Here is a 14,064-nt window from a genome sequence, read left to right as displayed (position 1 = left end):
TTTTCTTTACGAAGGCCTAATTAAGTATTGTATATTGCCTACATTATATTTGATATACCTCAATTAGCTCGTACAGTCATAAGCAATAAGTCCTTTCATACACCTACCTTTATATAGTTTGTATGAGTAACCCGAGGCCCTCGAAAATGGGCAAAAAAAGAGGTGAAAAAAGAGACGCTAAAGTAAGCCTATTTAGGTTAATCAAGATTAGGAATGAAAACGTTTGTATAAAAAAGAAACCTCTATATATACATTACTGAAAACTAGTTTCCTCCTATAATCACAGCCAATGCGTAACAAAACAGAGTATACCCGATGTTTTAACCACCAAGAAGCATAAAGCCCATAGCACCGACCCACCCAAAGACAAAGATGAGAGTCAAGATACTAGCACCAGCCTTATCACCGGTACTAATAGGAGCAAAACTATGACTCGACGAGTCACCATCACCCTCACCCGCATTCGGGTTACTGGTACTATTACCACCAGTATCAGCCGTCACGGGGCCAGTATCGCCACCATTGTCGAAGTTGATCATGTTGGCCAAGAAGATGTTCGAGGCACTGATTTCCTCCTCCATTCCCTGCCAGCCATCCCATTCAGATTTATACCAGCGCACACCGCATGTGTTGTTGCCTTTTCCGGAACAGGACTTTGCGGCGGCTTGGGCGGAGCTTTGTAGTTTGGGCTTGATTGTGTCGTAGGTTGATGGGACGAGGAGTGCGGTGAAGGCTAGCCATGATGATACGAGACCCTTGAAGAGGATTTCGTTGTTGTTGCATTGCTCTGTTGGCTCGCAGGTTACATCCTGTAGGACATTGTTGTCGATGAAGAATGTCTTGGACATTTTGGTGAGTAGGCCGTTTACTCGTGTCAACCAGATGTCGTCGCCGTTGGTCTGTTAATAAATTGTTAGAGATTGTTGGGTGGGTTCGCGATATGTGCATCACTAGGTGCAATGATAAGATGCAACTTACGAAGTTGTACATGTAGGCAGCGCCCATCATATAAGTGCCGTAGTTATATGTCCACTGGTAATTACCACTGGTCTTGCAATCATTGGACATATCAGTCGAGTCGGCAACATACCACGTCTTGTTGTTGAGCAGGACTGAATCCTCGGTCCAGTCCCAGATCTTCTCCGCCCAATCGGTGTATTGTTGGTCATTGGTGTAGCGAGCAAGACGAGCAGATAATTGGAAGAGACCACCGTTAGATACCGTGTTTTTCATCCCGTATCCAGACTGGTAGGGGAAGATCTGCCACCGAAGTCCGCCACCACAGGCCGTGGTGTCCCATCGCTTAACCTGGCTATTGAAGGTACCCTGGGCCAGAGAAAGCCACGAGAACCCATCTTTGACGTCAGGGAACTTCAATTCCGCTGCCATCATTGCTGCAAGTCCCCAAAACGACTGGTCATCGTTTCCCTGTAGATTCAAAATTAGGATGGTTATAGATGGGGTGGCGCGGAGAGCGCGAAGGGGTAGTTCTCACCAGGTAGCTACTGTAGTTGCTGGGCATGTAGTCTCCTTGATCACCACTCTGGTGCTGCATTCCGATACTCAGCTCCTCGTTGTAGGTTGTGTCGCCGGTCCAATGCCAGTACTGGAGCAGCGCCATGAAAAGTGCAGATCCCTCCCACCATTTATCGGGGAAAGCACCAGGGATCTGTCCAGTCTCATTTCCGTAATAGTATTTCATGGCCGCGTAGACCGTCGTACTTGCGGCATCTTGGAGAGAGTCTATTTGAAGTTAGTCACATCTCGTCTTCGGAAACAAGACGAGGTCACTGCGCCATACTTTGATCATTGATGTCTAAGTCAATGGCCCGCGCTAAACATGAGAAAATCAAGAATGTGATAAGGCCATTAAGGATGGGCCATGTGCCAGATAATTGCATATCGTATCAGATCAATCATGAATAGGATCGGAATGGGTGCGGAAGGGGGGTTCGGGGAGGAAGAATGGAATCTCGCATAACAGAGAAAGTCGGGGATGCGACAATGATGTATGAGCAAATGAAATTAAAAATAGTTTCAAGGCCTCCACTTTTCTCAAGGCAATTGCAAGCTTTCGGCCTCTGATTAGCAAGTGTGTGCCGATCAGCCCAGTGTAGATCTATCATATCGCCACCATTAAGGCCGAGGATGAGCCGTATATAAGGGTTGGCTTGGTGTCCAGCTCCTGGTCTTGCGTTCAGTGGAAATTACATTGTCCACCAGCCAAGAGTCAACTGTGTGCAGACGAATAGTATGAGGGTTTTTTGTTTGCGGATCTTTGGGTAGGGTTGGAGAATACCCACCGTCAGCCAGATTCAACGTATGCCAAGCCGACAACGCGTGTAAGCGCGAGACAAGCAATATGAGGTTCCGGGGACTCATGTTTCACATTTGACACTCCCCAATTTTCCCCAGTCGCGTGTCCATAATTTGCGAACTGTATGCTGTAATCCTTCTCCTAACTGCTTCTATTATACATGTACTTCATACTCTCAATCACTTAAAATTCCGTGTGCAAACTGACCGATCCCGGATCCCAGTGGGGCCAATCCAGGGGTCTCTGACGTCAGAAGCGGGTGAGCCAGTTCTGTCGATCAGGCAGTGCTGACCCACAGGGGTTTGACCTCAGGGTCCATGTACATGTAGGATGTTCATTAGGTTGATGTGCCTGTTTAAGTTAATTCATCGGAGGTTGAAATTGATCGAGGACATGATATATTGTGCGGCTGAAAAAAGCGGCTTAACCAAAGCTAAAATGCTTGGTTGAAGCACGGACGGTGGCACGTGACTACGGGCAGAGGAGCCTCCTTACACGGCATCAACACCATATTGATTAGACCATACGGAGTGTAATGCCCCAGATCTCTTTGCCGTCTCTTACAATAGCGCAGATCCACCAGAGAATCTCATATCTAAACCAGAAATTCAACATGTAGACTATCTCAAGAGCCAGAGCAAGTAAAGCAATGAACCTTAATGAAATTCCTCAGCATCTCAATCATCTATGAGCCATAAACAACGAAAAGAAAAATACCCAAATATAAAAAATAGAAGAGAGTTGCGAAGAAAGAACATCCCCTTGCCCAGTCATTCTCTTCTCCACCAACAGATACCGATCATGTCCATAAGTATTATTCAAATGAACATTTCCAGAAATAGACCCATCCTCCAATCGAACCCAAGTCCTCAAATCATCCCCAAGCAGCTGCCGATCTAACAAGATCTGCCTGCCCCCACGAGCCCAATCTCCATACCCTCCATACCCCGTATGTCGACCGTAGCACATGTTAATGCCATTCCCTGTAACGTTGAGGCCGGAGAGTGTACCGTTCCATTTGAAACACCTACCACAGAGGAGAGATTAGTTAGTATTCAGGCATTCGTACATTGAGCGGGATAACATGCTCAATATAACGTTAACCGGGATGCTCATAACCTACCAGTCGTTGTCATGATCATGGCCACTAAATGTCGCTACAAGTCCCGTGGTGTTCAACAACGCTTGAATAAACGGACTATCCTGGGAATCGTAATTGATGTTATCGTTGCCGTAGCCTTGTTGCTGGACTCGTTCGCCGTTGATTCCTGGTTCCTTGCTTGGGCTGACACCAGCCAATTGGAATGCGCGCATTGGATAGACTGGGATATGGACGAAGGCTATAGATGGGATAGGGCCACCATATGTGGATGTTAGGTTGGCTTTAGCATTTTTGAACCAGTGCAGAACCTGGATTTGTTAGTCTGTATTTCCCAGATTGGAAAAGGATTGTATTGCCAGGTGAGGCATGCTGATTCATCCTGGATAGTATGTTAACTCACCGAATCATCGACCCAATTCTGTCTTGGGACTGATGTCCCGTTATAGTTTTTGTCAATAGGATAGTGACCACCCTGACTATCAAAAAACCACAAGATGAACTCTGGCGTTGCATCGTTCGAGGCACCGTGTGCAAATACAGGTAGATAATAGTTCGTAATCCCAGCAGTAGAGTTCGACACCCGCTTTTGCGTTAAAGAATTTGGATATATTTTTTCTCGGAGAAAAATATCCTCGGGATCAAGATTGATTTCACTGTCATGGTTCCCGTATGTCGATGCCCATGGTAAGTCGTTGTCAATTATTGGGGCAACAATCCTATCAACGTATATGCTGGAAGAGTTTGCATTTTGTATCGCTTCCCCAGATATTAGGTCTCCATTCAACACGACGAGCTGTGCATCTTCTGATGAGAGAACGGTTTCCATGACCTTTCTGGATTTGTTGTCGGATCCGTCATCTCCCGTGTTGTTAATACGGAATCGGCATAAGTGGTTGAGACTTTCTATGTACCTTCGGCAAAATGCAAGTCACTGAAGACTGAGATTTGAAATGTACCATCCTCTGTAAATTGCAGGGTCCGATTGACATCTCGTCGGTGTGGTATTAATGACTTCCGAGTTTGCATTGCGCTATGTAAGCAGTCGATGAAATTTGACAAGACAAGAAGAGGAGGTCCTGCTCCTATAATGAAGGGCTGCCAAGTACCTCGCCACAGCCAAGCAGTTCGAGATCTAGCACTATATATGCCTTGGAAAAGAACATTTAATGTAACCTTACAGAAGCGGCGGTGCCAAGGCGGCGATAAGAGCATAGGCTCGGCATCCCGCATGATCCATGGTTGGGATACCGAAGGTGCAGTTGATGCAAAGCTCTACGGATCATGTATTTCTACGGAAAGCCTTAAGTTCGGGTCACCCGGTTGCGGACTTGTGAATATTAAGAGCCATGCACAAAGCGTCTAAGCTATACTCTCCTACCAGCAATTCCAAGCTCCGTTACTGACGCCTTGGGTGCCAAGAGCCTTGGCCGTCGCTAGCTGTTCTACTGTATGTGTAGAGCCATGCAATCTGCTTATTGTACGTCATGGCCAAGATGGGTTTTTGCGAGCGAAGTGGGTCTCATTTACCTTTTAGATTCGACATTGGCGTCCAATTAAATTGCCAAGAAAGCCCCACCTGTAAGCATGAGCATATCCTCGGGCCCTGGACACCCTTAAGTCCGACCTTGGTTCTCCTATTCACAACTACTATAATCAATATCGCATATTTATCTCTAGTACCCCGAGACATCACCTACAGAAACCGTGAGATATAAACACCTGTCGCCGACCAAAATTGGCTTTTTGAGTCTCAACGAGCCTCTTTTCGATTGACTTTACACAGATGACGGGTCTGGCTCGTATCAAGTAAAGTCAATGTACAAAACAACAATGTTGAATGGCTGCTCAAAATATGATGGCTTACACTTGCTTGGCTCAAATATGAGCAAATGCATTGGCAGCATCATCATTTCTGGCCATTTTACGTCGCTACCAACAGACAGCAAAAGACAGTCCACCAATCTCCAGTATCGATTCCATGAGGGGGTTTCAAGTTTTAGGATCAGGTTGACCATGCAATCAACACACTAATAGGGGTCAAGGAAGACGTTTCAAGGCTATGAAAGATTGCAAAGGATCGGCCAGATACGTGTTCATGGTCAACGATACCGATGAAGAGTCATCGAAGTTGCGAACAGCGTATCCATCCTTTACTGCAAGGCGGCACTGTAATTTCCTCGTACGCCAACTACCTTTCTGCTCAAAGCATTGCTGACATTTTGCGCACAATGCATGGCTCCGTGAGGCAGCTGATTTATCACCTTATTTTTAGGCGCCGTGGTATGTGATTACTCCATCTCCAGGAGAATGCAGGTTGGGTCCGAAGTCATGGGCAGCTGTAAGTACTGATACTGTTTATTTGGGAAATTTTATGAAAAAGGTCGGAACTTGGCGCTTTAAGAAGCGCCATGCGGTTCAAGTTTTGCTATAGCTCGTCTGATTTTGCTGAAGGTCTGAAAGATGGTAGGATTAAGGATTGAAGATGGAGGAAGTATGGAACAAAAATAGATAGGTCATTTCTCCCTCGCGGACTGTTCCCCTCAGCGGCCAGAGCCTCACAAAATAAGCTTTGCCTGTACTGGAGTATAAACCCGCACCCCCACAAGGTTGCCAAGTGAAATGTAAGTTCATTCTTTGCACTGAACTAATGGCCTCAAGCTTTATAGCGTATTAGATCCATTATATTAGTTAGATAGATCTATCTCAACGGCCATGGGAAAACCAAAAAGTGGCCAGTACAGCCGAGTGCAGCTGCTTACACCCCGATGCACCAAATGGATAATACATGCAGCCTCGCCAATCAATGAACCCGGGCGACCTTGGGATGCTCTTTTATTTGTCCATAATAAATCTCAGGGCAAAAGATCTACAGTGGCTGCAGAGGCGGAGTTTACAGCTGAGTTCCCCATTCTCCGCCCCCTTGATCCCAAGCTTGGCCTTTCACAGACGGGGGCATTTATGTTACAATATTGCCTAAACGTGTTCAATATTAAATAATTTCAACAGACATTTCCAATATGTTCAAGGTCCCAACCCTCCTCATACTCCTCATTACCTGCGCCCACACGCTGTGTGCCGATCTCCGGGAGATCTACAGATTTCCCAATGGAACATGGATCGAAAACATCGCAGTCCGACCAAATGGCAACCTCCTCGTCACGCTTATCAACACACCAGAGCTCTGGCAAATTAACCCTTCTACTCCATCTGGCCATGCTTCCGCACGCCTAGTGCACCACTTCGAGGAGGCAAAACAAATGAACGGAATTGCCGAGTTAGAACCGGATACATACGCCGTTATTGCTTCCCATTCTGTCTGGACGATTCACCTCGGTGCACAGGGCAATGCGTCCAATCCAGAGCATATTGCGGAATTCCCCGACGGGCTTCTGAATGGGATGGCTGCATTGGATGGAGGGAGATCTGTTGCCATTTCGGATTCCGTGCGCGGTCTCATTTACCGTCTTGATATCCTTACTGGTGAGTATACGGTTATACACCAAGATGAGACAATGGCTCCGGCGGATTATCTGGGTTTGAAGCTTGGGGTCAATGGTCTGAGGGTTGTGCGCGATTATCTGTACTACAGCAACACGCCCAAGCGGCTTTTCTGTCGTGTTCGTATTGACCTGCGTGCTGGCCAGGCAAATGGTCCGTATGAGGTTATCACTGGTGGAGTACTTTCTGATGATTTTGCTGTTGGGCCTGGTGATATTGGGTACTTGGCTGGGGCTGCGGATAATGTCGTTACGAGAGTTCTGCCTGATGGATCTCATGGTGTTATTGCTGGCTCGAAAGATTCGACGGTGTTGATGACTGCTACGTCTGCGGCTTTTGGGAGGGCGAGGGATGATCATGGGGTTCTTTATGTTACTACTGGCGGGGATTCGAAGCTTCCTGTTAATAACACTGCTACTAAAGGGGGAAAGGTGATGGCTCTTGCTGTTCACTTTTAGATATCATTCTTGATGTTGCGCATGCACTGGAGGGACTTGATAAAAGGAAGGCTGGACATATCCAGAGGGCCTATGTGACTCTGCTTGTGACGGTTGTCCCATGCATCTTATGACTTTGAATGTAGTTGGAAGAGGACAGTCTGTGTGTTAAAGCGTCTGCTGGTTCCGAAATCGTGTACATACTATGTATAATAATACAGAGTCATCAAATCAAATCATATGTATCATATGTACGGATTGCCATTCCATTCCTAGTAACATAACAAAGACACACAATGCCATTATGAATAACTGCGCTAGCATGTTCGCGTCGGTCGGTCTTCAATTCGCTCGATTGTCCGTTTCTTTTTTTTTTTTCTTTTGTCATTGAAGTGGACCTCGCTTCTAAAAACACAAACCCCTTATACACCACATGCGCATCCGTGGATGCAAATGCGAAAGACGCGATTATGACTCGACCTCTCCACGGCGAAGTGCCAGTAGAGCCCGGACGTCTGTAACGTACTGTAAGGCTTCGAACATGGGAACCAAATGGAGTAAGCCATTGTCCGTGGGGTCGTTGATCCAGCCTTCGATAGGAACTGCATTATCTGGAAGTGGGTGTTAGTTGGTACACAGAGAGTGGGAGATGTGAGCAATACCTTCATGGAAGATATAGCTCATCGGGCTATTGTCCAGAATCATGACCTTGCTCAGGTCCGGTTCTACAGAACTGAGATCTTTGATATACGCGCCGTTGCGGAATGTGCAATGCTGGCGGTAATAACGGCCTTGGAAGTATTTGCGTTCTTGCTCAAGCCAGTCGATCACAGGATCGGCATACTCTTGGACACTTGCTGTGAAGATAACCAACTTATACCACTTGCTGACCTTGCGCAGGAATTCATCGCAGTGTGGTCGTTTGTGGACATAGTACAAGATTGGATGTTGGGGCCCCAACGTCGTTTGCGGCCCACCGGGTGACAATGCGGTAGTCGTGGGCATGGAGAGCTTGACCTCCACCATGTGACCACTGGACATGCGGCCACCCTTGGCGAGCGAGTGGATCAGGGTCTCATCGAGGTCCAATACTAGAGTCTTCTGTGGGAGCCTGGCATTGCGCGGAGCTGCGGTATACGACGGTAACCGTTGTGGGAGAAGTGGGCGCGGTGGAGTTGGAGAATGCGGGTACTTGGTGATACGGTGGATGGATCCAGACGTTGGGGACTTCAAGCTGTCCAAGTGGACGGCGCCCTGGATTCGAGAGACACCTTCGGGCATTGGCGGTCCCAGGTCTGCACTCTGTGACCGTCTTTGTCTCTGTTGTTTGTGAGATTCTTCATTATGGAGTTTGATTCGTATAGAACGTCGAGGTGTATTCTCTTCCGGGATTGGATCTGGGTCGTGGCCTTTCGTCTTCGTCGGCCGGTTCTTCCCGCTGTGATTCCTGGAAAGCCATCGATCTGTATCGGACTCTGAGGTTGTTGATATAATAGACTCGTGGGATGCTTGGGATCGAAGCTTGCGGGTGGAGCCACTCTGCCGTCGATTCTCCCCTTTATCCGGCCGGAGCGTTGGGTCGGCAGAGGAGCGCCGCAACTTCCAGACCGGTGCGAACAGCGAGTAGCGACCATCATCGGCTTGGAAGCATTGAGCTACATAGACACCGGGGGCAGCAAGTGTAGATAGAATGAATCTGATGGTTTCCGTAATCGCATCGAAGATCCGGTGGGTGATTAGTCGCCAGGTGCTTCGGGTCGTGATCATGCTATCCTTGTGAGGCTCATGCAGCAATGGTGTCTTCTCATCTAAGCCATATGTCGTATCCTCCTCTGCGTCTTCATCCACCGGCGGTGGTACATCGTGGTAGCTCTTCTCGGGGTCGAGGGCTCGAAAGTTATTCTCGCTGTAGGACCGGAGTTTCGACAAGTCAGTCGGGAGACTTGTGCGTTTGCTATCGCCTTGAGATCGTGATCGTGGACGTGGAGAGATGGAAGATTGACCAATGACTCGCGAGGACAGGATATTCAGCGAGTTCATCTTCCCTCAAGGCCCACGGGAGACAGGGGCACAGCGATCTATTGAACGGATCGTGAGCGAATCGTCAAAACCACTTGAAGCGGCCCATGAGGTTTGTTGAGAATATGAAGAGAAAGGGAGGGTTCGCAAGGAGGTGTAAGCTGATCGTGTCGTTGAGGTTCTATCTAGGTACCGACCTCAATGCGCCAGTCACCCGTGCCTCGGAACAGTTTCCGCGACTCCAGTCCGGTTTCTACCGCAAGTTCGAAGCGGCAAAGGTAGGGCAGCCCCAAAACAAAGCACAAAGAATCAAAGAAACGAACACTGAAAGCGAAATTCTAGTAGCGAAAGGCGTTGGGACACAAGAAAGCGAGGATCAGATAGTGTGGGGAAGCGGACAAGATCAAACGGCAGAAAATCGTTCATTGTCTCCCACTTTGTTCGGCTTCACCTGAAATCTCCCCTTCACAGACATTTCTTGCTACTGATCTACCTGTGGCTGCTTGAACTCGAAATCAGTGTATGTTGGTTATTCAGATTGTTCAATCCATTACTCCGACACCGCTAACCTGCGCAGGCATCTTACGTCGTGTAATCCCACTTCGTCATGCCGGCTACGTCTTTGGCCCTCACGCCGGGCCTGGCGTCTTTTCTGAAGTCACTTAAGACAAACCCAATCGATACCTCTATCGAGAATCTCATTTCGTACGGGAGTCCAAATCATCCAAACTGTCTCGCCGGCAGCAGGTTGCTAATATAGTACCTCGTATCTAGATTGCTCAAGCGCCGCCAAATCCGCCATTCGCGTTCATGTGCCACAGCAACTGCCTACTTGCTGCGCAGCGTGATCTCAGCATGCCGCACAGCAGATTCCGCAAAGCTCATTGAGCGGGTGCAAGGTGTGGGAAGGCGGCTGATGGCTGCGCAGCCACGAGAGATGGTTGTGGGCAATATTGTGCGCCGAGTCCTCGGTCTCATTCGCGACGAAGCGGAAGATGATCGCGAAGCTGAGTTCGCCCTCAGTGATGTTGGCTCAGAGAGTCAGCCCCAAACACCCCGCGCATATGACGGTTAGTTCAAGGTCCTTGTCCAATATCTGTATCGGTGACTCACACAGACTATTAGACCCATCATTGCCACTGGACCGTGACTCGCTGTCCATCAGATCCGAGGATAGATCCGCTCGCCCCCCTCTGACATCTATGTTCAGCCTTCTCTCCCACCCAGAACCCGAGCACTCTCTCCCGAGCACCCCGGGATCCCTATCTCCCGGCGGACGGCTTCCCGGTCACGGTCCCAGCAAGGACGTGCGGGCCGAGGTGTTGGAAGGTATTGGTGAGATCATTGACGAGCTGGGCCAGGTAGACGACCAGATTGCCGCCTATGCTTTGGATCACATCCATTCGAATGAGATCATCCTCACACACACGTCCTCGACGACGGTCCAAAAGTTCCTGCTCAAGGCCGCTGCTAAGCGCAAGTTCACTGTCATTCACGCCGAATCATACCCGAATAATCATGAGGCTACACACGCTACCGTCAGCGGTGGTAGCATGCACGATGATGACAATCTCGGCTTCGAAACTTTCCAGAAGCCACTGATCGAGCACGGCATCACCGTGATTCTTATCCCAGACTCCGCCGTCTTCGCACTCATGTCCCGGGTCAACAAGGTCATCCTGGGAACACACTCTGTCCTCGCTAACGGTGGCCTTGTTGCCGCAGCTGGTACTCGTGTCATCGCCCGTGCCGCTAAGGTCCACCAAACACCTATTGTGGTAGTGAGTGGAGTGTACAAGCTCAGCCCGGTCTATCCCTTCGACTTTGACTCCCTTATCGAGTACGGCGATGCGAGCAAGGTCCTTTCCTACGAGGATGGCGATCTCGTCGATCAAATTGATGTTCAAAATCCCATCTACGATTACGTTCCCGCGGAACTGGTCGATCTCTACATCACTAACCTGTAAGTTTGAAGCATCCTTCCCAGCTTTCGATGGGCATTTTTACTGACATTATCTCTTTCTAGCGGCGGTCATGCCCCATCATACCTCTACCGTATTGTGTCAGACCACTACCGCAAAGAAGACATCAGCTTCTAAGCTGGTTAGGTGACAGACAGCTGTAGTAGATCATTGATGAAATAACCAAAATTGAGGGACATGCACGAACGATACCCCAGGAATGATGCTTGACGATTGATATGTGGAAGGAGTATTAGAATTTCTGTGATGTCTGGAGGACATAGGCTTGACATTCAGTACCAAATGCAATCATAGTCACAATGCATCTGCAGGGCAACTCCACACTAAGACACTACTAATAACCTAAAATGATAGCGTGAACATGCTTGACACGCCCAGTACCACATGGGCAGTAACTAGGTACGACGTTATATAGTATAGTAATGGGTTAGAAAAGTGCCCTACGGCTCTACGCTACGTTCAAGTAGAACAGACTATGCCCAACCCCAATTTGGAGTCAAGGAAGTCAGTCTCCAAAGAAAACAAGGTCATGGCGCCATAATCTTTTGGAATTTGTATCAATCGTGTTTAATTCGCAAAGCGTATCCATCACGTTCCAGACGAAAAAACCCGCCGGGGGACTCCCCAAAAAGAAAAGATCTCATGAAATCAAGGCGCTGATGAGGCGGGCTTTCCGTCCGGCACCTTTCCCATACACCGAGGCTCCCGGTCGCTGCATTTTTGATATCGGACAACAAAGAAAGAACTTGTTGGCTTGCTTAAGAGCGGGGCTTCTCCTTCTTCTCGCGCCAAAGAGCGGCGAGACCGACACCGGAGACCTTGACGACCTTGAAACGGACACCGGGAATATCACCCTTGGCCTTACCCTTACGACCGAAACCGGCAAGGAGGACCTCGTCGTTCTCGTCGATGAAGTTGAGACAACCGTCATTGGGGACTATGGGAGATGCTGGTTAGCATTCGTTTCCAATAAGGGTTTTGTTTGTTCGATGGTTCTGGGTTGTCGTTGGTTCGACCCGTGGATTTCCATCTCTGAACAGTAAAAGGGGATATAGGGCTACCCACCGAAAGCAGCGACCTTCTTGCCGTTCTTGATGAGCTGAACCTTGACACACTTGCGAATAGCGGAGTTGGGCTGCTTGGCCTCAACACCGACCTTCTCGAGGACGATACCCTTGGCGTGGGAAGCACCACCGAAGGGAGAAGACTTGAAGGCGGTTCCGAGGAGACGCTTCTTGAAGTGGTCGTCAGCCCAGCGCTGATCCTTGCGGTGAGCCTGGAGCTTGCGGGCGGCGTTCAAACCACGTGGCTTTCCTTTACCCATGTTGGCGGTTTATGTGTTCGACGGTACAACTGAGCGAGAAGATGTTAGCCTCCAGTCGGATGCAATGGTGGTGTATGGCCGGTTTGCGATAGATGTGGAGGGTTGTGGGAAGCCGATTTTTTGTGCGTGCAGATGCGATAGTTGGATCAGGGATCCCGCGAAGAACCCGAATCAAATAATTTCGAGAGACACAAAGAATAGGACGGCAGGAATAACAGGGTATCGATAATACGTACCGACTGGGAAGGGGTGTTGTCGCCAAAGGCTGGAGGTCGATTGTCGAAAAGTCGAAGAGTTCCGGAATTCCCTTGGACCACACTCGCTTTGGATGCACCTCAGGTGACTTTGTGCGGCAAGCCCTAAGCGAGTCACGGGACTGGCGTAACCCCCACCTGGGATTATGTCAGCTGATAACGATAGCTTATCGGCCCCGGCCTTTATCGATAGCCTTCATCTGCTCTACACATACACTTACACAGCGTTGAAGATGGAACTCACGAGGAAAACCACAAATTCCCAGCGATTACCTCCACCCGTTCTGTTTCAGGGCCCTCCATCACACAATGCCTCCAATATCTCCCTATCCGTACCACCCGCGACCTCAGCCCTACCAACACCTTCCGGAAGCCAACCTCCACCACTCCAGCGGAATAGATCTCCTCTCGGGAACGAGGGCGAGAACGCTGAGAAGGCCAATCTACTATCACCATTTATGTCGCGCCGCCTATCCAAACACGATGTGGACGGATCCGACGCTATCTGGCAGGAGATGCAGAGCGCCCTATCTGAAGTCGAACTGAGCGCGGTGACGAGTGAAAATGTCTTTGGAGAAAAGCACTCGGAAGCGCTAGAAGATCTACGACTAAAGCAATTGAAACTTGCCCAAGCCTGGGCGCGCAGCGAGGCAGATGATGAAGTTGTTGATCCCAGCCATGATGGGGAAAGTGCTAAGGCCAGCACGGCCCGGCAACGAGGCGCCACAGAAGCAACCCTCAAGGATGATGCAGCGACTGAACATAGCGCAGGACGTGGTTCAGTCTTACGTCACACTCTGGACGAGGAGACTGAGAAAGATATTCTACTTGCGCGCAAGCGTCGTGAGGCTAATGACCGGTACTTTGATCGGGTAAACCAGGGTGTTTTGGATGTTGTTGCGAAGCTGGAGGAGGTTGCTCAGGCTATGCGCACTGTGGAACGGGAGAGCAAGGATATTTGGAGCGATTCGGAGAGTGTTGCGACTACTGCGCCTTCGTCTCATACTGGGTGAGCCACTACCTCCTTGGGTCATTTGCAGTTGGCCAGCGTCGAAGTATTGCTTCCCGGCTGTGCCTTTAAATTGGCTGCTATAGACACAAGATCCCGTGGGGCATCGTCAAGTCCTACAT

The 14,064-nt window shown here is 49.1% G+C and overlaps 7 protein-coding genes across 7 annotated transcripts; 3 read left to right on the top strand and 4 right to left on the bottom strand.

The window, feature by feature from the left end:
* Nucleotides 1-320: 320 nt before the first annotated feature.
* PENARI_c035G05500 (glycoside hydrolase family 76 protein) lies at nucleotides 321-1,901 on the bottom strand (the record flags this gene model as incomplete). Its single annotated transcript, XM_022636787.1, has 4 exons — nucleotides 321-899; nucleotides 979-1,428; nucleotides 1,496-1,743; nucleotides 1,802-1,901. The coding sequence occupies 4 exons, from the start codon at nucleotides 1,899-1,901 to the stop codon at nucleotides 321-323; spliced, it is 1,377 nt and encodes a 458-aa protein (XP_022483360.1).
* A 1,535-nt stretch (nucleotides 1,902-3,436) lies between these two features.
* PENARI_c035G11084 (metallophosphoesterase family protein) lies at nucleotides 3,437-4,656 on the bottom strand (the record flags this gene model as incomplete). The annotated part of the gene is made up of 4 exons (XM_022636827.1): nucleotides 3,437-3,727; nucleotides 3,820-4,277; nucleotides 4,331-4,449; nucleotides 4,598-4,656. 4 exons carry the CDS (start codon nucleotides 4,654-4,656, stop codon nucleotides 3,437-3,439), a joined length of 927 nt encoding a protein of 308 aa, XP_022483383.1.
* A 1,780-nt stretch (nucleotides 4,657-6,436) lies between these two features.
* Nucleotides 6,437-7,375, top strand: PENARI_c035G04552 (uncharacterized protein; the record flags this gene model as incomplete). Its single annotated transcript, XM_022636781.1, has 1 exon — nucleotides 6,437-7,375. The coding sequence occupies one exon, from the start codon at nucleotides 6,437-6,439 to the stop codon at nucleotides 7,373-7,375; it is 939 nt and encodes a 312-aa protein (XP_022483347.1).
* Nucleotides 7,376-7,822: 447 nt separating this feature from the next.
* On the bottom strand, nucleotides 7,823-9,394 carry nemA (Nem1-Spo7 phosphatase catalytic subunit NEM1; the record flags this gene model as incomplete). The annotated part of the gene is made up of 2 exons (XM_022636784.1): nucleotides 7,823-7,965; nucleotides 8,017-9,394. 2 exons carry the CDS (start codon nucleotides 9,392-9,394, stop codon nucleotides 7,823-7,825), a joined length of 1,521 nt encoding a protein of 506 aa, XP_022483350.1.
* Nucleotides 9,395-9,980: 586 nt separating this feature from the next.
* PENARI_c035G06389 (translation initiation factor eIF2B subunit beta) lies at nucleotides 9,981-11,472 on the top strand (the record flags this gene model as incomplete). Its single annotated transcript, XM_022636796.1, has 4 exons — nucleotides 9,981-10,078; nucleotides 10,148-10,443; nucleotides 10,499-11,336; nucleotides 11,400-11,472. 4 exons carry the CDS (start codon nucleotides 9,981-9,983, stop codon nucleotides 11,470-11,472), a joined length of 1,305 nt encoding a protein of 434 aa, XP_022483337.1.
* Nucleotides 11,473-12,113: 641 nt separating this feature from the next.
* rps23 (40S ribosomal protein uS12) lies at nucleotides 12,114-12,679 on the bottom strand (the record flags this gene model as incomplete). The annotated part of the gene is made up of 2 exons (XM_022636758.1): nucleotides 12,114-12,292; nucleotides 12,421-12,679. The coding sequence occupies 2 exons, from the start codon at nucleotides 12,677-12,679 to the stop codon at nucleotides 12,114-12,116; spliced, it is 438 nt and encodes a 145-aa protein (XP_022483388.1).
* Nucleotides 12,680-13,079: 400 nt separating this feature from the next.
* PENARI_c035G02353 (DUF5315 domain-containing protein) lies at nucleotides 13,080-13,946 on the top strand (the record flags this gene model as incomplete). Its single annotated transcript, XM_022636765.1, has 1 exon — nucleotides 13,080-13,946. The coding sequence occupies one exon, from the start codon at nucleotides 13,080-13,082 to the stop codon at nucleotides 13,944-13,946; it is 867 nt and encodes a 288-aa protein (XP_022483319.1).
* Nucleotides 13,947-14,064: the final 118 nt, after the last annotated feature.

The sequence above is a fragment of the Penicillium arizonense genome (assembly GCF_001773325.1).
Source record: "Penicillium arizonense strain CBS 141311 chromosome Unknown PENARI_contig035, whole genome shotgun sequence".
In the NCBI taxonomy this organism is placed as follows: Eukaryota; Fungi; Ascomycota; class Eurotiomycetes; order Eurotiales; family Aspergillaceae; genus Penicillium; species Penicillium arizonense.
This window is presented reverse-complemented; position numbering and strand designations above follow the sequence as displayed.